This window comes from Acanthopagrus latus, chromosome 14, assembly GCF_904848185.1.
Source record: "Acanthopagrus latus isolate v.2019 chromosome 14, fAcaLat1.1, whole genome shotgun sequence".
NCBI lineage: Eukaryota > Metazoa > Chordata > Actinopteri > Spariformes > Sparidae > Acanthopagrus > Acanthopagrus latus.
This window is the reverse complement of record NC_051052.1, coordinates 14,745,573-14,772,413: the sequence shown is the minus strand read 5'-3', so window position 1 is coordinate 14,772,413 and position 26,841 is coordinate 14,745,573. Positions and strand designations below refer to the sequence as shown.

Below are 26,841 nucleotides of genomic sequence, written 5' to 3'. Positions count from 1 at the left end.
TGTAGGAAGAAAAGTATGACATTCGCTTTGCTCATTTTAAGGATGTAAAACGAACACGTCCAAAAATGTGAAAGTCCAGGAATGAACATAACAAGGCTGCAAATCAAATTAAATCTAACAGAAATGTGTGAAAATCATCAAAAATTCTTTTTATTTACTTGTATAATCAGCAGCTGATTTGCATGTGCTCCCAATTTTTTTCTCTTCACTTCAATTACTTGAAGCATTTTTGAGTCCTCAATGATGCAAGAGAATCTTGTTTACTGTAAACTGCAGCAATCACTGTCTGCCTTTCGCATGAAACAACTTTTGGACAACAATTTAAGTTGAAATCGGTTCAAACCAATTTGCTCCTTCATAAAAAGATGTGGGTGTTTTTGTAGAAATTTAGAAAAACCGGCTTCCGTGTACATCATGTGTGTGAGTGTCATTGTCCCTATCGGAGGTAAACTGGGATTGTGCCATGTTGCATGCTGGTCCCCCCCAGCATGGCTGTCGGAGGAGATCAGGCGCTCTGGCAGGAACATGGCATGACAAGCCCACCAGCATGGGTTCATGGAGTTAAGGAGGATGCACACATGTGAAATATGTGCACACGCACACACAATAAATAGGAGGGCTAACAACAGATATCACAGAGAACATTCTCCAGTGCTCTCCCAGGGGCACTGGTAAGAAAACAAGTCTTACATAAACCACTAATGTATCATAGAAGTGCATCACACACACACACACACACACACACACACACACACTTTTATATAGGCTGCGTCAAGAGTTTGCTCTTCTTTTTCTCCAATATCTTTTTTTCTCTCTCCCGGGAGGTCACACAACTCAAAATAATCTAAGTTTGAACAACATGGTGTCTGTGCTCCCTTCCTGACTGTTCTCCACTCACCCCCAGGGTGTGTGTGAGAGGGAGGGTATAGTGTGTGACTCGGTGTGTGTGTGTGTGTGTGACTGTGTGCGTGTGTATATCCACAGAAGATGGAATGGCATTTGGGAAGTGGCGCGTGTCAGCTAGGACATGTCAAAGGGGCCCTCAGAGCAGTGGCAGCAGGGGAGGCAACTGCCTGTGCAAGTGTGTGTTTGTGTGTGTGTGTGTGTGTGTGTGTGTGTGCGCGTCTGTGTGTGTGCAGTCAATAACAGGGGAGCAGAAAATGTCCATTAAAAGGCTCCATCTCTAAGTCTACTTGTAAATTAGGTATTGAGCCACTGGTGGGGAGCGGTCATGCTGTCACACTCCCATGAAGCTCAGTGTGTGTGTGTGTGTGTTTATATGCACCCTGTGGTGGGTTTTTGTGGGATGAGGTAGAGGGTTCTTGATGGGGTGTGACAGGCGTCGGGGTTGAACAGGGAGGGCAGCAACCTTAAAGTCAGTCAATTGGTGGTCGGAATTCTGCTTAAAGCCATTTATAGATGACATGGTGAGGATTTTTTTTGGGTTGGGATCATGCGGATATTTGCGGGCTCTGCTCAGAGGCGAACACAAACCTCTTGTCGGTGTTGCTCTTTTGCACACCGTTATTCTTGAGGGTGTCCTCTCACGTATTGTCTCGTTTCCTCGCTCTCTACATTTCAAAATAAATAGTTGAAAGCAAGTGTGTGCCGGAGCTCATGAGGGACCCCCACACATGTTCAATGTCTGTCCTCCCTGCTTGGGGACAGCTCATAAGCAACAACAGCGGTGCTACAACACGAAGCATTGTTTGCCCACGAGGCCTCGTTTTGTTAGAAGTGAACCCTCTGTATTGAAACACTGACACTCCCATGAGGCTTATCTTCGGAGTCCGAACCACTGGCTTACCAGTGCGACAGCATCCAACTGCATCCCATTAGCCACCTAACTTTAAAATATGTGTACCATACAGTGCAACTGCACACTGATAAATGGAACAACCCATCCCTGGAGGCATCCTGTGTATGTGAGCAGCCCTACTTCCTGGTTTCCTGTATGGATTCCCATCACACAGCTGAAGGTGAGACTACATTTCTAAGCACACCATTTCAACGTCATCTCCAGCTTCAACCCCCATTAACACAATTATTGCGCTGCACTATCAACTACAAACAGGGGTCTCTAACTGCAAGCTGTAAGAAAACTACACTACCCACGAGGCCGCTTCTGTGAAAAGAATAAAAAAACAAAAACCTGCATCTCATGTGAGCCATCACTTCAAAGCCGCCCTTCTGGCCCGTCAAAGCTGCTTGAAAGTCCTCTGCTCGACATTCATCCATGAAAAGCGAGGCCTCGCTATGATATACAGCAACAATACAGGCAATGAAGATAAAAGGAAGAAATAAAACTACATTTCCCAGGAGGCAGCTGGGTAATTAAAGATTCCAGGACTCTCAACTGCAGCTCTCACTCTCAGGGAGCCACCTTACAGCTGTTTTCCCCATAGCCTTCTGCTGAGACACACGCTCAAACACACACTGTTAACATTTTAATAAAGATCTTTACAAACATTTGTGTGAGGTGTGTGAATTATTTTATGACTTGATTTCTTCAGCAGGAGACAAGAAGGAAACTGGGCTTAGGTCGATACAGCGGGCCCTGTTCCTGGTCGTGATTGATAATAATTGCGCCGGCGAGGGAGTGACAGAGACTTCCGTGTTTGTAATTGACTTGTAATTAGCAAACAGGAGATTATTAGCTTGTAACGCTAATGCACTTTGGGGGCTAGCTACGATGTCAGTTAGCAGAGGTGACTGGGCGAGACCGCTCTACCCCGGTGGCCTGCCAGACTCAGAATCAGTCATGTTGTTTGGCGGCGGTGGCTGACAGAAAACGCTGGTGAGAGGCAGCCGAGCACAAAGGATAGCGCTTCTAACCACACAGCCATCTTCCAATTGAGCTGTCATGACAGACTCATTTCAGCTACATCTGCGGACACAAAGTATCACCCTGGGTGTGTATTTGTGTGGTGGTCAAAGATAGCGCCTGCAGGCACTTGTTACTTTTGGATCCAATCAGGTAGAAAGAAAAATGTCTAGTGTATCTAGTTATGTGTTGAGCACTCTGCCTTCTTCACCTTCTCTTTCAAATATTAGCCTTCAGAAACACACACACACACGCGCATACACACACACACACACACACACACACACACACACACACACACACACACACACACACACACACACAGAGTATGCCTTCACAGACAATTTGAAAAGACAGGCATTACTATCAACGCACTGTGAGTTCACAGGGCAGAGCTGGCTGATGCAAGTTGCAAATGATTGCAGATAACAGCGTTTTAAATCACAGCTCATTATGAGGCCAACGCCAGGTCTGATCTGAGTGCCTCTCCACTTGAATTCTTTGGGATTATTGTTCATCGTGACATAGCACTGAAAGACAAAAATGCAAATCGAGCAGTGATGCACACACACACGCAAGTGAGCCGCCTCCCCTACCGCTGCCTTCATGAAGTGCTAGAGCTCAGTTTCAAGAACATGAATACTAAAGGTAAAACAAAAAAAAGACAAAACAAGACAGGGAGAGGACGACAGCTGTATGAGTGAGTGAATGTCTGAGTTGAAAGAAAAGTAATAATGACAAGTACAGTTGAAAGTGCGGGAGTGATGTGCAGAAGGCGGAGAAACGGAGAGTACAGAGGCGAGTAAACAAGAAAGAGGTGATGAAGAGGAGAGTGTTGGACAGATAAGAGGCAATAGGACTGGGAGATGGAAGTAATGGTAGAAATCAGACTCTGAAAAATGAGCAGAGAGAGATATTCAGAGGGATGGAGGAAGAGCGAGAAAGTGCTTTAGTGAGTGAGTATGTGCCAGTGTGGCAACTTGCCATTCTAGCAGTGGATGGTTGATGGTGCCAGGACAATTTAAGGATGGCTTAGTATATCTACTGTGCCTGGAGGTGGAGAAGTCAGTGTATGAGTCTTGAGAGGTCTGAGGAGGAAAGCAGCACTCCGAATGTGGTGTAAAAAAAGACTACAGCTTGTTTGGAATCCAATAGGAGGATTTACATTTCAAATCTGGCAAACATTCATAACTTTTTGTTGCAAAAGCTGGCAGAAATGCCATATGTTGTTGGCTGATTACAACTGGAGTGATAATATGTCAATATAAGTGTCCTTAAATTATAAGATATACTCTGAGTTTTGATTATGTTTTTGTTTCTCTTCTCTCTGAGTGAGATAATCTCAGCACTCTCCATGTGCATGCTGATGCCCTATTGATTAAACTCAACACTTACTTTCATTCTCGCTATTTGAGATGGAGAAAATCAATGCCCTCTTATTCACGCATTTGCTAGATTTGATAGTGAAGGGAAGAAATACCGATCTTTTTCCCCCCAATTTAAGAACAGGAGCCGCCAACTGGGGCAATCAGAGCAAATGACATGGTTGACACTGCTCTAAATCTGGCTGCCATTACCATTTAGCTTTGCTAAAAGCTTTTTTTCTTTTCTTTTCACTAACATGATGATAGCATGTACCTGACAGAGTCGGCAGAGTAGAGCAGTGCCGAGCCTCAGGGACTGACAGGATGAAACATGATCATGCACTCTCTTTTGTTACAAGTTGATTTGCACAGAAATCAAGCCTCTTCCTCGAGCTCTGTATCTGAATTTAAAATGCCTGAGTGGTGACACATGAAGAGGAAGAGCAGACAGAGGAACAAAGATATTGGTAATGTGATTCTGTAATACAACACAGAAACACTGCAGAGAGAGAAGAACACTAAAAAGCTCCAGGTTAGTTTTGAAAACAGCGCAAGTAATAACTGGCCCATAGCAGCTGATAAACTGTAGCTACTATATATCATGTAAAGTATATAATGTTCCCTCTGCTTCCAAAGCTTTGCAGATGATATTATCAATGATATCACTGTCAGATCAAAATCTAAATATCATAAACACTTGTGCAGATGGATTTCACATGATATGACAGATGCATGGCAGATTAAACTTTATACTATGACATTAAATCTGTCTGACTGTCGGTTATGTGTCTGAACACTCGGTATGTGTAATGGATCTATTGACATACAGTAACCATATGGGTGCTCTGATTCTGTGTTTTTGGGTCAACACATTCTATAGGACAAAGAGGTTATTTGTACTTTAATCCCACACTTTGTTGTTCACTCACACATCTGGGTCACCCTCTAAGTTTCCCCTCACTATGTACAGTAGGCTACATCAATCATAATTTGGCTTACTGGTTTTCCAGCCGCCTCCTACTTCCTCTGTTCCGGCCTCCCTCTTAATATCCCCCTCCCGTCCAATCGGATAGTGACAGCTGGCATGCATATGATCCATCTTTTCGCCTACACTTCCACAATGACTGTTTATCCCATTCTATGATACTACTGTACTGCCGCGACAGTAGTCAACCATATGGTGCACATAGTGGGCATCGGTGGATATAGGGCTTAAGGCAGGAAAGCACTTGAAAAAAGAAATAAAACCTCCCAAATGGACTGATATCCCTCTCTGCTTTTCCTCTCTTGGGACAATGCCATCCTCCAAGTCTGGTGTTAACCTTCAGTGCACTTATGACTGACTATTGATAGTTACTGAAGTGCCAGCAAACATTACAGCCCATCTGTTACACAATGCTTAGCACTAGAGTACAGATTACAATGACCATGTTTCAATCCCCCCAGAATGGATAATGAATAAAGAATAGCTAAAATGGAGCAGACAGGAAGGACAAAAGTCACTTTTACAAGAGGCTGATAGGTTGGAGGAGCGAGAAGAGAGAAAGAGCTTGGGATGAGCCTGCCAGGATACTACACTGTCGCGGGGAACTTTCTATAAAAGAGGGGGAAGAATAGGGGCAAGGATCCAGAGGTCAACAAAAGGTTGCACTTTCCAACATTTCTTGACTGTTCTGCCCTCGAAAGATAACATTTTCTGTTGTCGCGCTCAGCAGCTGCAGTGCTGCTCATGAATCTTTGAGCCAGAGATGCCTCTTGCTAACAAATGACTCTGATCCATTTGGGCTGGCAGCCTGGCGCCATTTCTATCTGCTTTTACATCTCAATTAGAGATTGAGTGAATGAATGCCCTCATGTTTTGTCCTGTGTTGCTGGTCTTTCATATTTTTACTGCAGCAATTAAATTAATCTTCCTATTATTCCCTTTATCAACCTTTTGTCTTGTTTTTAAAAGTTTCAATGTCTGAAAAAGGTCCAAAAGCCAAAGAAATTTAATTTGTTAGTGAAGAAATATAAAATTTGAGATTTTTTTTTTAAATTTAGCTTAAAAAATCATTAAAATGTTTAATTGATTGCCAACACAGTGACAGTACCAAGTTAAAATGTTGTATGATCTCTAATAAAACCTTTCAGACCAGAAAGTATATCATTTAAACAACATCACAGTTGGATATAATCCACATTATACTTGATGAACTTGAATCAGCGTCTAACTCAGCAATTTAGCGCCCGTATACTGCACAGAATAAGCCCACACATTCCATGAATCTGAAGCACTTTAACTCTATTTCAAGGTTTGAAAAGTGGCCTAATCACACTTCAGCGTGTTCAGCTTTAAGCTGAAGCAGACTCGATGGCTGGAATCATCAACAAGAATTGCTTTAGAGCTTACTTTAACACTCACTTGTAAGCACAGTGGCAACACTGCTGCTTGTAAAGCTTTCTCCAGATCAAAATATTCCTCTGCAGACGCAAGGAACAAGTGGATGCTTCAGACGCAGCTGGTGAATACTAAAGAGAAACTGTTCGAGCCAACAAAGCCTACATCTGTGCGGTCTATAAGCCTATTAGTGGTATGGTGAGAAGGTTTTAATCACTGTCTGTTGGCTATAGGGTCCATTACCCAGAGACTGCATTAAGGTCCTCGGCCACTCTTAAGAGGTCAAAGGTCAAAATGCTCTTACAATGATGCACAGTGCTTTATTGACCAAGTGGGAGGCGCGAAGTGCTTTTATCTGTGTGGTTTAGTGTGTACAAAAATGAGCTTCCACGTGCGAGTGAATAAATCGTGGGACATAATGTCTCTAGAAATGTGTTCTTCCCACTGAGGCCTCTCTACACTCTGATTATGTTCGGGAATTACACTCGTGTGGACATATTTCTCCATTGCTTTGTGCGTTTCAGTTTTTAAATAAACAGCAGAGTGACTAATATCAGGGTTGTGTAGAAGCAGTAATTGCAGCAGGAATAAATATCCCCCATTTTTCTTTATCTTTCACGTACAGAGTGGCTTTGAGTCTGCTGGGATGAATTAGTATAATGAGAGGAAGAGTAAATGAGCGACGCTTCATGGTTTGACAAAATGGCCACCAAATTGTAGAGCAGCATAAGCGTATGTTGTGTGGTTGAAGATTGACAAGCAAGGAGAGGTATTATGTCTGTTGTGCCACAGTGTTAGTATATTAGAATACCTAGAGGCAGTCTGTGTAATGCTAGCTTCCATTTTTCAAAAATAATCTATAAATGACAAACGCAGAGGAAACGAGTGGGTAGATGCATGCTAGCATAGAAATGTGGCAATTATCGGACTGTCGTAAAGCCATAGGCAGTAGATGGACCTTTTAACATTAAATAATACACAAGAGGCCCATTTGCCAATAAGAATGTGAAACATTTACCGTGTGCTTGGAGTTAAGTAGCACCTGCTACCGTTTGATCAACAGGTGCCATTGTCTGTTTAGAACAGTGGTGGCACAAATAGCTATTGATCCATACTGTGCATTGAGCTGGGGAATAACAAGCGGTTGGTAGAGAGAAGTATTTTCTAAGATTGATATTTTGATTTGCTGTTTGGCACTGTAGTAAAAATCCAGCTGGGAAATCAATAAAAAATGTACTTAAACTGATATTATGACTCTTTAACTGACCTGTTTCAACAAATTAATTCTTTCACACTTCCCTTCAAAAGCGACTGGAAGTAAAACTACAATTCACAACTCAAATCACTGTCAGTCTTAACACAGTTTTGAGTGACATAATCAGCCACGACTACCTCAGTGAGACCAGAGAGTGTCATTGGCTTAGATAGAAAAAGGTGTTTACAGATCTATTATGCTTTTTTTCATTTTCCTTTTGTTTTACACATGTTCTTCTGCATGTAAAAGCTCTTCAAAGTTAATAAGGTCAGAGTTCGCACCAACAGAAGCTCCTCTCTCCCACAGAAAACACTGCTCCTGAAAAGCCTCATCAGAAGCCTTGTCCTCAAATTTCGTGACTTTGTGACATCATGCTATATCATGTAGTCACAGAAACAGCTGGTTTGTCACCTGAGAACTGATTTAGCGACACTTGGTCAGGCATGTGTGAGCTGACCAATCAGAGGAGACTGGGTATTCCAGAGGCGGGGTCTTAAAGAGACAGAAGCTAAAACAGTGTGTTTCAGACAGAGGGGAAATACAGTGCTGCAGTACTGGATGGTAGGAGAAGACTGATGTGTATTTTTTCTAAACCTATTCTAGTAGTAACCCAAACCCGATTATATCATAATATGGCTCCTTTAAAACAACCAAGCAGCAATAACGGGCTTCAACATCTGCCTAAAGTCTAGTTTCAGGCCTTAAGAAAACTGAATTCATGATTTCACTTCACTTACCATCTTCTGCAGGTGCTTCTCTTTGCGGACATCTACCATCACCAGGCCCTCCTTGACCAGACCGAGACCCACGTCGTCCTTGGTGTCCCCAAACTGTATTGTGACGAGAGGGCAGGTGGGGCCCTGGTACTCCACGTTCAACAGGCACTGGGTGTTCTGGATGTCCTTCACAATGCAGTCCACCACGTCCGCACGGGCATCCTCCTGAAGAGGCAGGGGTTGATAAGGAGGGGAGGGAGAGGGGGTGAGGAGGAAGACAGGAAATGGGGCAGTAATGGATGGTGAGATCGAAGAGGGAACAAAAAAGATTGAGGAGATAATGGGAGAGAAAGGAAAGGGAGGGAAAAAAGGTGAAAGGGATTATTAATATGTTGCTACTGATGGTTGCTAAACATAAATGCATACACACACTTATACGTCAGGAGGCTGATAAATACACCCCATCTATGCATCCCTCTCCTCACATTATTCACTAATCGATCGCAGTTGCATGATCACTCACACAGTAATCTGTCAGTCATGTAGCAAAGCAATAATCAATTCAACCAGTTCGAGAGATTCTCATTTGACCGAACTATCTAATGGTCTGACTGTCATCCACCCTCCCCCTCCTCTTCCTCCTTCACCCTTCCCCTTACCTCTCCTTTCTTCTCATTCTTCAGTTAGTTACCTCACTCTCTCTTATTCCTAACCTTCTCGAATGTGAAAGGGCAGCGTTTGATTGAACACACAGTGGAGAAAGGAGGTAGAACAGCTGCAATGCAATCCTGACCTTACGTCCTCCCAGCAGTCAGGTCGAAAAAACGGAGGAGAAAAAAAAAAAGGGTAGTTGCATCTTCAGAGGTAGGGAGACACTTAAAAACAAAAAAATAAATAAAATCAGTCCCTGGCCATCATCCATCCCTCCCCTACGCCATCCATCTCTTCGCTTCCCTTCTTTCTCGCCCTGGTCTTGTCTCCATGGCAACCCCCTTCGAGCTAGCCGCCCTTGGGTATGTGCGTGTCTGAGCGTGTGCATGTGCGAGTCTGTGTGGGCAGGGAAGCTTGTTCAAGGCACAAAACTAAGGGCCTTTTTTGTCCCCTTGCTCCCCCTGGTCAACTTGTCACAGACGCTGCAGGGGAGCTCAGGGCGAGAGAGAGAGAGAGAGAGAGAGAGAGAGAGAGAGAGAGAGAGAGAGAGAGGGAGGGAGGGGAGAGGGAGAGAGAGAGAGAGAGAGAGAGAGAGAGAAAGAGTGAGAGAAAGGAAGGGGGTAAGAGAAGGTGGTGGAGAGATGAAACAGACAGGGTATTACAGAACAAGAACGCCTTGACACTCGTGTGGGGGCAATACAAAATTAATGAGAGCCTTCTAGTGACCCTTTGCTTGTCTGCCATATGTGCAGAACAAACCTGGTTCAATGTGTTAAGAACACGATGAAATATCTGCATTTTGCTTACTGTAAGGCAATAAAATTGGCTGTGCAGCGGGGTATTTAATTGCTGACTTTAAACACTACTTTTAAAATAAAAAATACATGTATATGGTTTTTTCTGGAATATGAATATTTTACTACAAAAACCTTTTTTCCCAATTTAAGAGTATGAGCCAAAACTTCTGAAATTTGCATAAATGTTAATTTTGTCTTAACCACACAGGAACTTTGCCTACATAGAATACTGTCTGATATGAGAAAACAAGCATGATTAAATAACGAAATATGTGATTAGATAGTAACTTAGTAACTTTAACATTTGAGTTATCAATACTGTATGCTATAGACACATTCCAGAGGTCATAGTCAAGACAAAATTATATTTGGTCAATAATTTATCAATTAGGGATGCAACAATAAAATATGTTTTAAAGCATTTACTACAGCCAAATGGTAACAAGTAACCCCTGCTGCCAGTGAACTTTTAGCATGACCCATAATAAGTAATGCAATTGGGTAAAAAGGAATTGACACCTAACAAACACCTGGTGCAACCTTTTCATTTTCAATTGTCAACAAACCACTACCATGAGGGGGAGCGGGCATCAGGTGGCTCAACTTTTTTTGTGGCTTGTGTTTTCGTTTGTTTTTTTCAAGAATTTAATTTGTTGTTTACTGCTTTTACAGGTGCACTTTTGGCATATACTACTTCCTTTGATTAGCTGTCCGGGCATTGTAAAGCAGTGGCAGAGTGTCCTGAGCGCTGACAGCGTTGAGTTTACAACAGCTGCAATAAAACCAGATTAAATAGTGTTAAACACGTGGTAGCAGTTGTTGCTCTGTTGCAGGTGTGATGGAGATAACATGTACAGTTTTTTTCTACACGTACATTTCTCTTTACAAAACAGGTTAGTGATTTTTTTTTTTTAAAAGATATAGAGCATTTTAAAAAAACTGCACTGAAAAGCAGCAGAATGATGTGTCCCACTGGCAGGATGTTGGTGTTTACCACTCACTATGAAGCCAAAGGAACTTGCGACGACAGACATTTTATGCAGGGCATCAGGTGGCAGGTTAGCGAGACAAAGCAACAACCTTTTCCGATGTGCAGCAGCAAAGGCGCAGTGCAAGTGGGGCACCGTGCTGTCAGTGTGAGTGACACAGTAAAAAGCTTCAGAGGAAGCAGACGGGAAAAAAAAAAAAACATAAATGAGAGCAAAAGCGAGAGGAAAACAGAAGGAATTGGGAAAAAGGGTTAGAGGGATGCAGCATGACAGGAAGAGTGAGAATGACTGAGAGAACGAGAGTGTAAGGTGCCTGGCAGCTTCCAACATGTGGTAAAGCTGCGTGTCTGTGTGTGTGTGTGACTGGGGGCTGTAAAGTGTAGGTGATGCTTCTGTTTTCCTGGGTTGGACCAACAGATGGGCCACTTCATCCTTCAGGAGAGACTGACTCATGAGACAGGTGACAGCATTCGTTTAGGCACTCCCAGCTCTGTCTTAGAGAATGGGCCCAAGGTGCTGTAACATTTATGAACTGCGCATTGCATTAACTATACTTGGCGTCATGTTTTCAAACTGAAGAAAAGAAAAAATAAAGTATTTAAAAACTTGTGTGTGGAGCCGTGCTGAGCTGATGACATGACCGCCAAAGATTGCTGGTTGTCATAGAAACGCAACATGCTCTGCAGCTGGAAGGTGACAAAATAAATTCCTGTGAAGTGGTAGCATGGTTCTAAACCATTTTGGGAACCACTGCTAGACACTAAATACACTAAAACAAACACTTAAAATGAAAAAATCTGTAAGTATAACGCTTTAGAGTCCAACAGCACCACAGACTGCAGCCTCTAAACTAAATATAAGACTGTGTCAACACATGTCCAAACTATTTTATCAACAGCAATTGAACATTATAACCATCATCAAGGCAAGATTTACTGTAGAACTATTGTGTTAAACTACATTAGCTTTAGCAAGATTTATCAATAGACCGGCAGCTAAATAAACAATCTAATATATCTAATCTAATAGATCGCAAGAAACAATGTCCGTTCCCATTATTTCTAAGGAACATGACATTACAAACCTGCAGATGCTCAGCATCTTATCTATGTTAAGTGGAACAAATACGCTTTATTAAACCAACATGCCCTCAAACACACGCATGCACGCACATACGCATGCACACATAACCAATCAAAGACTGAGCTTAGGTATTGTGCCAATCAGGCAGAAAACATGTTTTTATCTGCACAAACTATTCAGGGTGCTGCCGACTCAGGAGGCTACCAATGAGTTGACCCTACCTGACACAGAAAACGCAGTGACTCACATGAGCGCAAGCCTGCATACACAAGTGGTCACCAGAGGTTGAGTAAACACACTCGGATGTAAACAAGAAGATTAGGGCTGCAGAAAAAACAGTAACTGCTGCTCGGCTATCAGATGGACGTTTATATGCACAGACAAATGCACATAAAGTATCTGGATTGTTTGTATTCATCTTTAGAGTGTGTGGGCTGTAAAAGAAATATAGTTTATGTTATCAAAAAGTTCCTAAAACATTAATGTATCTCTGCTACTATGTCAATTACTGTAATTTATTGAAGCCAAGTAAATCAATGGCTTAATGTTTGTCATTGCTCTGTCTTTCTCTGTTCCGCATGCATTATGTATGAGCATAATTTTCACTGGAACTTGCTTGGAATGAAAACTCGACCCCGTCTGTCAGTTACAGACTTATTACCTCGTGCGATAAGTGAAACTCAAACAGTTTTTATGTCTTGCCAGAAAAGTCAACTTTCAAAAGCTGGCAGAAAATGAGACTGAAGATATCGCTAAAGTTAATTTTGAGGCTCTCAACTGCGACACATATCTCTAACTCTGCACGTGTGCAACCCCCTTCCGTGCACTTACGTCCTGTGGGATCTGGATGAAGGCGAAGGCGTACTCGGTGGCCTGTGCTGGCAGGTTCCTGGTGCTGAAGGCTGGGGGGATGGCAGCCAGGCGAGTGGACGGCACAACTTCTCTCTGAGGGAGGATGAACGGAGGACACAAATCAGACCCAATTTAGAACATTTTCCCAGACAGTCTTCATGGTTTTATATCTTTGCAACTACAAAAAGACAGTGATATTTGTTTCTTTTTGATTATCAATTAAAAAGTCTGAATGTTGTAGTGTGTTTGTGACTATCCAAGCAGATATGACAGAGACATCCTTTTAAATAAAGGAAGCCTGCAGAGATTAAGGCAGAAAATGTCTGGCTTGTTCAGTCATGATAAGGATACATTAAACAAGGTTGTTGAAAGCTTATGATGAAAGTTTACTTTCGAAATATTCCACTTTACAGAGTCTGTCTCTCTCAAATCAAATGCCTCTCCAAGTGAAGGACATCCTCAAACAAAATGCAGCACATACTCAGGCTGCAAGTCCATCCAATTCCCTGTAATGTATTTCTATTTTTCCTCGATTCTGAATCAATTCTCAAATCTGGATGGCACTTTAACGGTAACAGTTTACACCTGGTCATGAGGGACAGATGCCATTTTGTAGCTTAAGGGCCGCATGCTTGGATATGTCACCTTAACAATCATTTCACAGCTGTTTCTCCAGCAGTACTGAGGCCCCTTTCACTAAGCCCCATCTGCTCTTTAACTCAGCTAAAAGCCAAGAGTAAAGATGACAATAGGCATCAATCTGATATTCTCCAGACTCTTGTCTGATTAGAAATACACAGCAAGACCAGTAGAATGTAGCAAAGGCAACACTGTTTGCCAGTGTGTACTGGGACAGAACGAGGGAGGATTTTACTGCTATGTTTATTTCCTTATAGGCATCACAGATGTGTTTTCCTGCTTTGACAAACTAATAATAAAAAATGGTGTGGCAGGCGGAAATTTACTTCATTATTGACAAATCCACTGATTTTTTAATAAAACTCAGTAAAAGTAATCATCCAAAAAAAAAAAAAAAAAATGTCATCAGTTCCTCAGAAACAAGAGTGACATCTTCAAGTTGCTTTTTTTGTCCAAAACCAAGACTCTTCATAAATGACAAATAAAACCAACAAATCCTTATACTCAAGAAGATTGATACATTTGGGCTTTTTTGCTTGAAAAATGACTGAAGCAATAAATCCATCATCAAAAGCTTTGTAATAAAACTTCTTTCAATTTACTTATCAAACAAAGACACAAAGCAGTGCTGATTGCAAGTTCTGCTCTCTAGTTTGACTTTGTTAAAACAAAATACACAGCGTTATGTCTGAAAAGTATTGCTCACATTTCACCGATACAAGGCAATAAAGTTGAACCTTCCTGACAGGTATAAAGCCAATGTGACCATTGACCAATCAGTCATCGTCCACAGGCTGCCTCAAGGGAGAAACACGCTGACGGAAAGTCAGACAAATACGGCCGTTAGAAGTGGGGAGTTAATTTAATGACCTCCATATCTTAGGTTAATGTGTTCATTGGACTGTACAGTCTAGACAGAGAATACCTTGAACATTTATTATGGCCTTGAACGTTAAGATTTATCAGCGCCATATTAGATTTTGACAGCACTGTAAATGTGGGCTTTTAAAAATGAAAGACAAAAGTGCTCTATCGTGTTTGCTAATGACCACATAATAATTCAGGTACTGACCTGTACCTGAGACAGGTGGCAATATGGCCGTCTAATAGCTCGTGACACACAGGCATGAAATCAGGGCTTGTAAGTGACTTGACCAGAGCTGACGCAAAAACTACAAAGGGTGAGGTAAGATATCAGTTCAATTTTTTTTTGTGTGTGTGCCAGGTCGGCCTCGGAGAATCACACTTTCAGCAACATGCCAGGACGCATCGCATCTGCCAGCCAAACCTCGAGCCGTCCCCCCCCCGCACTCTAAGGTCAGTCACACACTGTGCCGCTCCACTGCATCATGGGAAATCTCCCGCGGGCCGGGGGGTTGGCTGCATGAGCCACTTGGTGATGCAAGCATGTGTACGCACGTGGGTAGACAATTAACGCACTCGCAATGATGTAGTGCTTTCGTCATCATGGGATTTTAAAGAAAAAAAGAAAAAGAGAGATCTGGAGATAGGGGGAGTTCCGCTTTTGTTGTAAAATGATGCACTCAGTTGCACTCTTTGCTTCAGTCACAAACAGCAAAGGGAAAACAAACAAGCCTGCATCATATTTGTCCTAAAAACTGCAGCTGAAAGGATACATTAAGGCTGTTTGGCTGCCCTGAATGTAGTAACAACCACAAACAACTGGTGTCTGAATAAGTGCAAGAAATCCCTCTTCAAATACAGATTAAAGGTGGGTCAAGTCAGGTTGAGTCCTTCGTAAACTCAGTCCGTCCCCCCACCCCGAGACACTCGTCTTCCAGTATTCAGTCTTTATGTACAGAAAAGACAAGATATTAGTACCTCCTTAAAAATGAGATTTTTGGCCATATTATCTAACCTGCACAAAGGAATGACAAGGAATTTAATTTGGATTATAATTGTTATTCAGTGAAAGAAAGTTTAAAAGTGAAAAAATTAAATCAAACAAATAACTTAATTCATTTATGATTTAAAAAGCCTCCTCACTGACTTATTTCTTCATCACTCCCAGTGACTTTTAAACTGAAAGAACTGAAATACTGAAAACAAGTCATTCGACTCGAGTCACTGTGTCTCAAGTTGAGTCACAAATATCTAACTTCGAAGCAGAGTCTCAAGTCATCTATTTCCTGTCAGGGGAAGTTGCAAATCATCATAACACGATCATTCAAGTCTACGTCTGTGGATTGGCCTTGGCAAAACTTGACTAATGAGTGTTTTAACGTCTTAACAGTGACTAAGACTCATTCAACACTTCTATCACGCAGTTGAACTCCACAAAGTTACTCACGTTGCCATAGTCGATGTAGAAGACGTGAACCTTTGCCGGTGACTCAACTTTCTCCACTCTGGCTCTGTACCTGCAGCAGCAAAAGAATAATTGAGAGAGAGACAAAGACAGTGAAAGGGGGGAAAGAAAGAGAGAGAGGGCGAGAATAGAGCAGTGGGAAAAAGAGATGAAGACAGAGGGCACAAGAGGAAAAGGAGATGAGTAAATGATTCTGTGCTTATTTCCCTGGGGAGAGGGTGTTGGAGGATCTGTCTGTTGTGATCGGGGGAGAGGAGCAGGAGAGGATGAGCAGGCTGGGGGAGTGGAAGGGGGGAGGGCAGTGGGGATCTATCAGGACATGGCAGGGCTGCAAAAATTGCACCGAGGCCTCCTTGCAATAAAGGACAGAAATTTAAGCCTACTTTTTTTCCTTGTAGCAAACAACTTTAGTGCATTAGCACTAATCACAAAAAACAAAAAGCCAGCGGTTTTTACTTCATGAAGGTTTGATTTTTTTCCAGCACATTTGACAGTTTGAGTGCAAAATAAACGAGGAAGCACAGATCAGTGACAAATGAAAAGAAAAATCACAACATTAAGTGTCTGAGCAGGAGCCCAATCCAACTCAAGAATTCTTATAGAGGCTACAGACGAGCATGTCCCTGCTCAGACTAAATTCAGGAAGTGTCTTTTTATCTGACCACCAGTCGTCTTGAGTCTCAACTCCAGTACAAAAGATGAGAGCGGGGGAGAACAAATTGGCTGGGAACCAAGGACGGCATGAGAAAGCCAAATAATTAGAGGCACATGGGCAAAGAAAGAGACAGGAGAACAAAGTTAAAGCTAAATAAGTGATTAACAGGAATACGTAAAGAGCGTGCGACAAAGTGTGAGCGACTGATGAACAGAGGTTTTTCCTTTGTTTACTTTCTTTCTGTGGTGTTCTAAAAGGCCTTGAAAGGCAACGGATTTCTAATTAGCCCCCTTATGAAACAAGCCCACATTCCACATGCATCGCAGAATAAAAGATATGGAACACAGAACAATGAGAACAAGAACATAATTAGCTTGCTGAATAATATATGTTTGGTAAGGGGGGGGACAAAAATAACGAACATTTGCCACTTGGAGCAGGATTACAGGCAACACTTTTCTTTACAAAAACAGCGGAGGAAAGTGAAGGTTAACAACAGATGGTCCGTTTAAAAAAGCCCATTGACTTGCGATGGTGGCTGGGGTGGGAGAATAACTTTGGTTTCGCCCCTTAAAAACCTGCAGAGGAGGATGGAGTGAAGGCTGGAGGAGAAGAAGAAGAGCACCTGTGTCTTGGGAACATTTGGTTTTTTAATCAGTTTCCTGATCTTTTTTTCGCCGTCACCTCCTTGACATAGACACCCCCCTCTTCCCTCCCTCGATCACTGTGACTTTTATCTGTCCCCACGACCATCTGTAAACTTCCACATCCGGTGCGAAGACAATATGAAGAGAGGTGAGTGTGTGTGTGTGTGTGTGTGTGTGTGTGTGTGTGTGTGTGTGTGTGTTACTGTCAAGCGACTGCTGATTCTAAAAGGGCCAAAGCAATGGCAGTGAGCTAATTACACCCTGTGGGTGTCTGCAGTTAATGCATCACAGGCTTAAATAGAAAATGAAATGTCAGGTTTTCTTAAGAGGGGGAGAAAAAACATGCAAACGTATATCTTAGAAATGATGCTCAAAGTGGTGGAAAATGTCCCAGTGGCAGTGGAGGTTGTTTCACATTTTCATAATTAACCATAAGAAACTTTTTGCCTTAAACGAAGCTCCTTGATATGGGTTACGTAGAGAGTCTCGCTCATTAGTAAAGGTCACAGTGAGATAAATATCACCATTCAAATGTTTGCTTACCACTCGCCATCAGCAAACTTGGCTATGCAGTAGTCTCCTCGGCGTGGAGCGTAGGATCCTTCCACTGGCGGCTGGGATGCGATCTCTGCTCTCATGGTTTCCATCAGGCTCTCCAGCTGGCCTCCTGAAAAAAGACACAGACAATGAGTGAGATGGTGGCAAAGCTCAGTTTACAATACCAGTGCAATTAGAGGTTTGGTGTCATTTCATTACATCACTATGGGCTGTTTTCAACTCACTTTTGAAACTGATGTGTTTGCTGTTTTGCCTCTATTATCTTTTAACCAAGTTCCAACTGCCAACAGAGAAACAGTTGAAATGTTTAAGCAGTGATTGTGTGAAAGGTGTCTAAAGATTCTATTCAATGTCTTGGCTGCAGGGATGAACAATGCCAGCTTGACTGGAAGGAGTGATTGACGGAGGGTGGGTCCTGAGGCTGCAGCAAACATGAACACTCTTGAGTCTTACCCCTGCAGAGCTGCTAACTAACTGCACCAGTATAAATAAAATAAAATCTGATGCAACTTTGCAAAGTATGACTGTGTGTTTCAGAGTAAGGACTTTTCTGACGGTTGCTTATGTTTGTTGTTACGGAATGAGCGCGCTTCCCTTCCTTTTGTTGTGAAAAAATAGGATTAATTACTGTATTGCATGCTGCAACATGGTTCATTATAAAAAAAGGTTCAGGTTAAATTGCATCACTGCCTCAGAGAGGGTACTTCAAACCTTGACTAAACAACAAAAAATACAAATCCTTGTTTGTAGGTCACGCAGCTCTTATCACAAACTCTAAAGGAATGATAAAGAACTTAAGATAAGAAGATCAGACAATATTATTTACAAATGTTTTTTTCTCAAATGCTTCCGTGCTAATGGTATGCCACATCTGCTCAAAAACATCGGTAAGCCGACTGCCCTTTGGAGACCGAAACCAAAAATCACAATAATGTGTGTTTTTCTCATAGCTGTTAGCCCATTAGCACCACACTGCTAATGCTGGTTTTACCCTGTTGGAGAAATGCAGCTGTAAGTAAAGCAGCTGCTCCAATGGACCTTCATGGCCTATCAAGCCATTATATCATGCGTGGCAGACCTATTATGGTGGATTCAAGGCGAGTGTGTAGGCTGTCGATATGGCGGGAGTTGGGACAAATCAGATAGAGAGTCAGTACTTCATGGAGTCAGTGGCTGTGCTAAGTGGCAGCTTGATTTGTACCCATCACTTGCAATTGGGGGGGAAATCATGATTGTGAGTGCTGCTAAATTTGTGCATCTCCAAGAGAGACACTTCTTGGTGTTTGTGTAACATCTACAGTATATTTGTTTGTGTATGGTGGAGTACGTTTAAGCACGCATCTCTATTCGGGCTTACAAGTGGCTATGTGAATGTGTATGTGTGGGGCGTATGAAGAGTGCGGGTGCAATTATGTCAGCTAGTTCAGTGAAGTGGCCCACATGAAATTCCACGGCCTGAGCTTTTTAGGGGCTATTTTCACTGATTTACCACCTGGACGAGGTTTAGTTGGCAGGCCAGGCCGATCAGTTATAGAGCACCTTTAACAAAACATATTAACAAGGAGCTCCATGGCACTTCTGTGTTGTCTTGTGTAACCTGGATGTTTGTTCTTGTTGCACACTCTATTTCTAAACTAACACCAGATACTGTTGCCCTCACTGCATCTAGTGTCTTTCAGCAAAAGGCAGATTTCTTAAACCAAAAGTCTAAGAAGTCTTCATTTATTTATCACACAGAATGTACAACGTAGTGAAACTGGTTCTCTACATTCAACACATCCCAGAGGAGTAGTGGGCAGCGTACGTTAAGCCCCCCGGGGACCAACTCCTGATCATAGCCAGTGAAGGCGGAAAACTCTGAACATGCAAACTCCACACAGCCAGGATTCCCAGAACCTTCTTACTGCAAGGCAACAGAGACAATCACTGCACCACTGTGCTGCCAAGTTCACACGGTTTTCCCAAATTTCTTGGCCATGTAATACCACACGGTTCAATACAGGGTTTTTAAAGGTTTTGTATGTTTTTGAAGACTTAGAATTTTGGACTGGGACAATATCACTGATGCAATGAATGGAAATAAAAAGACATGGCGGTGCTTCCTTGAATAATGAAAAAAATCAGACCAAAGCCACCTTCAAAAAGGAAGTTATTAAAACCAGGTGTAAAACAGAACCACACTCAAAACAACTGATTGATATAGAAAGGGTAACGCTTGTTAAGGCCAAATAGACTTAAACCTGACGATAAGTCATCAGAAAATATGGATGTTAAGACAATAAAAGCAGGGATTAATACTCTTAAAGTCAAACTAAACTAAATTACACAAGATGAATGAATCTAAATAAGTTGGTTTATGACAGATGAGCAGTGGAATATTTGTAAAATTCAAGTATGTGTAAATAGTAGGGAAACACTGTGTGCTAACACTACAGAGTCTGTCCTCTCACTGTGTCATCAGTCCAAATGCTCCAACAAGGGGTGGGGGGGCTCTTCAAGCTGCAGCTTGATGCATCACTAATATACCTCGAATATGCCATTTTTGGAAAAAACAAGAGCACCCGCATCTAAAATTGGGGTTGACAGTCACCAGGTTCTTACAGCTCAGGTAAACACATTCTCCAGTTTCCTGTGTTAACATGATTTCTCCCACTAACCTGGTTTCTTTGCGCGAATGCAGTCAGTCTGAGTGTAAAATTAGCAAGTTCTGCTTACTATGCATGTTATTGCACTATAAAGCAAACAGCTTTGAGGGAGGCAGTGCAGCGCGACCGCCTCAACTCTGAATACACACCTTGCTTTGCTCCTTTACTGCTGTGGTGAGTCGCCTGTAACACCTAATATTATTTATGCTAATAGAAGAACAAGAAAACATAAATAACGATGCTGTTTTCCGAGGGTTATCTGTGCTGAGACAGCCAAGCAGCTGCCAACCAATGTCAGACAGGCAACCTTCATTAGCACGATGTCAAACTTAAAGAAAAACACCGGCATAGGGCACAAAGGGATTTATAGTGTGAAGGAGAGGCTAGTTAGATTTTGGAGGGGGGTCAGGGGCAGGAGGTATGGGGGTAGGGGGGTGTCCAAACACCTTATTGGCCACCCACTGCTTCACCAACTGCTGATGAATGCAGCGAGGGGAATACGGGTATAAAAAACACACACACAAAACAGACTCATCCTCTGCGTTTTGTAGAGAAAGCAGTTTTGGGAAAAACATGTCAGATGAATTGCTTCCTGTACTCCTTGCCTCATATGCACGCACACACACGTGGAAGTTGTGGGTTACATCATTATGCTCCAGCTTTTGTCATGGCGGCTTGGTTCAGACTTACTGGAATGACGTTGGGCTATAGCCGTCACAGCCAGCCACCTCCTTGATTTATGAATCTAATTAAAAAAAGTTAGAGTACGCCTGCCTTCCTTCTCAGAGTGTGTGCATTTATGTGTGTATGTTTACACACCCACTTATATATTTATTTCCGTTCCTGGGCCATGTTCCACTTACGGTCCGGAGAGAAATTAATAAATGACACATGAGCTTTAAGACACACACACACACACACACACACACACACACACACACACACACACACACACACACACACACACACACACACACACACACACACACACACACACACACACACACACACACACACACACACACACACACATTTTAAAGCGTGTGTGTGTGTGTGTGTCAAGTAAGTATATATATTCACACACACGAAGTCTTAATGGAGGGAGTCTCTTAGCTCAACCTAATTAAAATGCTTTATTCATGCAAATGGTAAAGCAGGACTGAGCGTCAGTATGGAGGTGCAGCTGTTATATGTGATACATTAAACGGGGGTAGAATTCTGACATGCCACATCAGGAACAGTGCCCTGATTAGCTGACGATGAGCTGATGTGACTGCCAAATCTCTGCATCTTGCGCTCAGATCTCTCACTTTGAACTGCTTGCAGGATCTCCCAGGGCGTTCATTTCTACCTCCAGCCTGTGAATAAGGCTTGTTTACTCCATAGCAGACTTTTACTGAAAAAAGAACCAGGTTTCTTAAAAAGAGCTGACCAGGATTGTACAGAATGTTCCCAAGCAGCTAAAATATGTTGTTTACTCCTGCGAGAAGATACAAGACTTGTGGTTTTTAAAGATGCCTCCTTAAATAGAACAGCTAAAAACATTCTGGAAATGCATATTTGACATGTACAGGCTCACTGGTGTAACATGGTTAGCTAAGAAAAACATATCTCTATGATCTGATTGCGTTCATTTCCATATGTGCACTGATGTTTGGTGCAGCTTGCATTACAGATCTTGAGAGTTCATTTTGTTCTGTCCGATTCAGTCTGTGTTTGTGATTTTATGTCTCATGTCTCACCGCAGGCTAATAAAAAAAAAAAAAAACAGGTCCGACTAAATGTGTGTTTGAGTGTTACTTTTCTATAGGTTTGCTTCGTGGTTGGGAATCATACGGCAGGTTCTATATAGGCGCTGGCCGGGGTTATGCAGTCAAAGGGCACCGACAGTACAGTGTTATGGATCAGCAATTTTAACAAGCTGATTTATGATCTGCTGTGACCCATGGATTCACTCCAATTACTTCCAAGTCAAGTCCAGTCACACTTTAACAATAAATCCATGTCCATCCAGTGACTGACATGAATCCTGGCCTTTTTCAGGTTATTCTCCTCACGTCCTTCAGTCTTTTATAATTAGTTTGTTTGATGATTACAATAATCTGCAACAGAAAGAAAATCAACTCCTGATGCTTCTCCTAATGAAAATATTAACGCTTTACACTAGGGTCGTTCTAATTAGCGGTAATTAATAGTTAATAAGGCCCTTTTAAGTCTTCTAAGATGCTTTTAACGTTTTATTGTTCATACTACCTTCATAGACACTTTAATTTTTAGATTAGACATTTATAAGCAATAACAACTGGTGTTTTAATTTATGGACTGCTAACAATTTTTAACATTTAAAAATAATGAGTTTCCTAGTAATTACAAACACATTTAAGTGAAACTACCTGATCCATTGTGTCATTGTTAAACCTTAATAAGCTTTTGTGTTGCTCTTATAAGATAAATTCACACTTAATTGTACTACATATTGCATCTTCAGCTCCGCTTTTTCCAGCTCCCCAACCTGAAATGAGGAATACCTATGGTCAAGGTTGACTGACTACATCTAAATTCAATTTAATTAATCTAATTCTCTAATCCATCGCTTCATCACATTCACCTAAATGGCAGCCACACTCATGAAGTCTGATATTTACTGTTGCAGTGTTTTAATGTTGCTGATTTTGTTGTATAGTGATTATGTAATGTCTTGTAACCATTCTTTATACTGCAGTGTTAATTTTCTTTACAGAGCTTTGTCTCTGTCGCCTGCCCAGGGACTAGATGTGTAAATTAGCTTGTAGCATACTCTGGTACGGCTAAGCAGCTGTGCACTCTCCCTGTCAAACAACCAAATAAATAAATAAACTTGTGGCCGTGAAGTGTAATATAGCCTCAAACAGGCCCATGAAAAAACTGTACAATTATTAGCAAATCTTTGCGGTAAATTGTACAATCTCAAAGATATTCTGCAGCATGATATAAACATCACTTATCACTTCCACATAAAAAATAGTGCAACTGTAGTATTATAATGAAGGCAGACAGCTTTAGCTCTTTCTGGTCTCAGGCAGCATCCTCATCGAAGTAAATTGACACATTTTAATTTTTTACATGTTTCCTCTCTATGTGTTCCTGAGCATTTCATAACATGCACAACCACATTTGCAAGGTGCTTTTGATTTAGTATGCAGAGTGTGCTTCAAGGATTATCATTACTCTCTGCTGGGATTTACACATCCATTTTGCTGTGCAGGCCTCTTGGTCGAGCGTGAAGTGGCTTTGGGGTTACAAATTCATCAGACACTCATCATCCATGTGTGCAGGTTTAAGTCTAGGTGGCTGCCTCTCTACAGAGCCATGGTCAGGGAATTATTTGTGTAAAAAAAAAAAAAAAAAAAAAAGGATATCACAACACAAAGAGTATCAGGGATGTGGAATCACAATCACAAAACTGAAATGAGCTTTAACATGCTGCAGGCGAGCTCAGAGAGAAAATCTGGCCCCTCTGGGGTCAATTGAGCAAAATCGTACGCGAGCGCAGCCTCTCAGCGAAATTCTGAATGAATGTGAACATTAGGAAGGAAGTGGAGCTAGGACACTGTGCATTACAGAGGCAGAAACCTATTTAATGTTGGCATGAAGACAACTAAATATCTGCGTGCAGAAGGGGTAAACCATGTCGAGCGTGAGTGCTCATTTTGTGTTGAAGGCAGAGCCAAAGCAATGATCCAAAAAGCAGCCAAATCCACTGACTGTGTGTGACGCTGGCCAATTTCTCTCTGTCTTCATCTCTTTATTCTGTGTTCTCTCTCGTTCTGTAATTTGTTTATACACCATTATGGCTGCAGCTGTTTGTAAATCATATATAATTACATTGTGAATGCCCAGTGCAGAGTGAGCGAGCGATTAGGCTTAAAAACACGAAAACAATGGAGAAGGAGAGGGAGTGAGAGAGAGGATAGGGAGACTGACAACATTTATACAGGTCGGTTATGATCATATTTGATTATATTGTGGCACACGGTGTGTGAGCAGAGACAAGGGGGAAACAAAAAGCCAATGAAAACAGTGAATCATGTGCCCTTTCGCTACGCATCCCAAGGCCGAACCGAATTCTATTAAGCCATTTACGAAAGCCATTAAACCACAGAAGGGTAAATAATCACAATATGACAGAGGCAGAGGCCAAGAGAGCCACGGTTGCTTTTGAAAGCATTCTAATTTTCTGGCTTATGAGAATGGAGAAATTAAGAGTCAAAGTGTAGTTCATCTATGAAAAGGACACCTGCCGAGGAAACATAAACCCGACTTTAACTGCAGATAATTTATGAAGGAAGAAGGCAACATTTAGACGAGTGATAAAAATGCAAACCGGGGCAGATGCACAACCGATTTTTGTGTCAACGTTGCCGTTCGTCTTTATATCCCAAAGCCTTTGCTGTATGCCCCGGCCACCCGGTCAAAGACTGTGCGGACACACGGATGGCGCATCATCCTCTATCTGAGAGTTTCAGAGCCGTTGAACAGAGCTTTGTGCTTCTGCTCACCTGTTAGTTCTGAGTGTTAAATATGCATGAGGTCTGGACGGGGGCTGTATTCTCTGGGGTAGAGGAATGGCTGCGTTTCAGGACATGCAAGCAACACTTCAAAGGTAAAAGGCCGCACTGACAGACAACAAAAACACAGGCGCAGGGTACAGTATGTGCTGGCTCGCGAGGGGCTGTGTCCTTGTGTGCAAGCAAACACACACAAACACACAGACACACACCTTGTGCACCCTGTGGTTGGTCAACAAAGAACCTGGCGCTCACCTGGGGATATTTGTACACTTTCTAAAGACAGTGTGACAAGGAGGGAGCTGAGACAAGAGAAAGGGGCCATTTACTCCCCTTCCTGAGTGATGTTTAAAGTGGTGTCAGCATCTGCCGAGCATTGAGGGAGGCCACTATAAAAAACAAATGATCCCCCTGCTTGACTAATGTTGCTCCACTCCCACTGGAGAGTGATATGGATTATATCTCATGCGATGCCGCCCCAGCCACCCACCACTGCCACCAATTACCCCGTTCCATTCTACCCTTCCCGGCAGTCTGGAACCTTTTACAGCAAATTACTGTTTCTGTAATTGGAAAAGCCATCAGTGAAAAATCTAAACAGAGATGGCATCTGTGGCTCTCTTTTTGCATCAGTCTCTCCTGCTCCTCTCTCTGCCACCTGTCGAGCCTCATTGACTGCAGCTAATGCCCTGTTTTGATTGTGAGGAGTCCAAATATATTCACAAGATGGCCCCGTGCAACATTTGGGGAAAAGAGGACCAAGGGGGGGGTCGGTGAGCCTGGCCAATTTTGAAGAGAACCCCATTTGGACCTGTAAGTGGCTCACCACTGCGAAAAGTGTCGTTCAGCCATTCAGTATTAGGTAATAGACCGAGAAGTTTGACATTAGTGCAAATCATGCTCGCTGGGATGGTGAAGAATGCGGAGGACGGTGCTCATTTTCTGCCTGAAAATCAAAAGCACCCCGCCTCAAACCGACAGGTGAGCTGACCTTTTAGAAGCTAAGTTGCGTATCTGATTTAATAATGAATGCCTCGGGAGGGGTTGGGGGGTGAAATCATGCGGGCAGGGTCTGACCTCTAAATATTGCATCTGCTGCAGTGGCAGGGAGATGGCAAAGTGAAAAACACAAGCATCGACTGCAACTTTCACTTGCTCGTTTGGTTACTTTGTTCACTGTAGGTATTTGGTCGAATGCCACCACAAAGGATCGTACACACTTCACTTAATAAAACATGAGACAAAAAAGACAGATGGGCAAAGATACATCGAGTTCAAGTACCCCTTTTTTTGTTTTTTTTCTTGCCTTTTGTGAGAGACAGCAATTGTTGCGATGGTAAGTCATTTTATTCAGGCTGAATGTAAAATTAGAAATAATATGGTGGCACAGACAAGCAGCTTTAGCACTGAGATGATTGCATCCACACTGTGAGAACAGTATAGCAATTAATGCCGTTCTCCCCTAATCTGAAGAGGCCATTAAACTATTCAACATAATCATGAATACAATTGTCACATTTGGCACTTTGTTACACTTCTTTTGTTTTTTGCATGAAATGTGAGTTGTTTTTTTTTCTCCATTTCAGTTGCTTGGCTTCATTGTTTTAATTGGACGGTTCAACAAAGAACAGACATGATTAAAAAAAGTACATTATGAAAAAAAAAAAGTGTTTCATAACGCACTGGTGTAGCAGTTACAGTAATTATCTCCACCCCTGACTGACTTTGGCTTGCTGCCTACAGTGCCACAGACACTATTTCAACCAAAATGAAATAAATAAATAAAAGGAGCAGTGCAGGCAGCATTGTGAAGATCGTTTCGAAATTTGCACCCTTGTTTTTCGTATTAAGCTCTATTGTATAAAGTAATCATCACTTGGCTGCCTTGACATGACATCCAATTAGTGGGC

General features: G+C 42.2%; 1 protein-coding gene across 1 annotated transcript in view; it reads right to left on the bottom strand.

The window, feature by feature from the left end:
- The window catches only part of snd1 (staphylococcal nuclease and tudor domain containing 1), a 175,358-nt gene that overhangs the window by 8,174 nt on the left and 140,343 nt on the right, over nt 1–26,841 (bottom strand). The window contains exons 19-22 of the mRNA XM_037120992.1: nt 17,725–17,848; nt 15,862–15,931; nt 12,891–13,004; nt 8,561–8,764 (exon numbers count right to left, since the gene is read on the bottom strand). Coding sequence (XP_036976887.1) covers nt 8,561–8,764; nt 12,891–13,004; nt 15,862–15,931; nt 17,725–17,848 — 512 coding nt within the window. The remainder of the gene's footprint in view (nt 1–8,560; nt 8,765–12,890; nt 13,005–15,861; nt 15,932–17,724; nt 17,849–26,841) is intronic.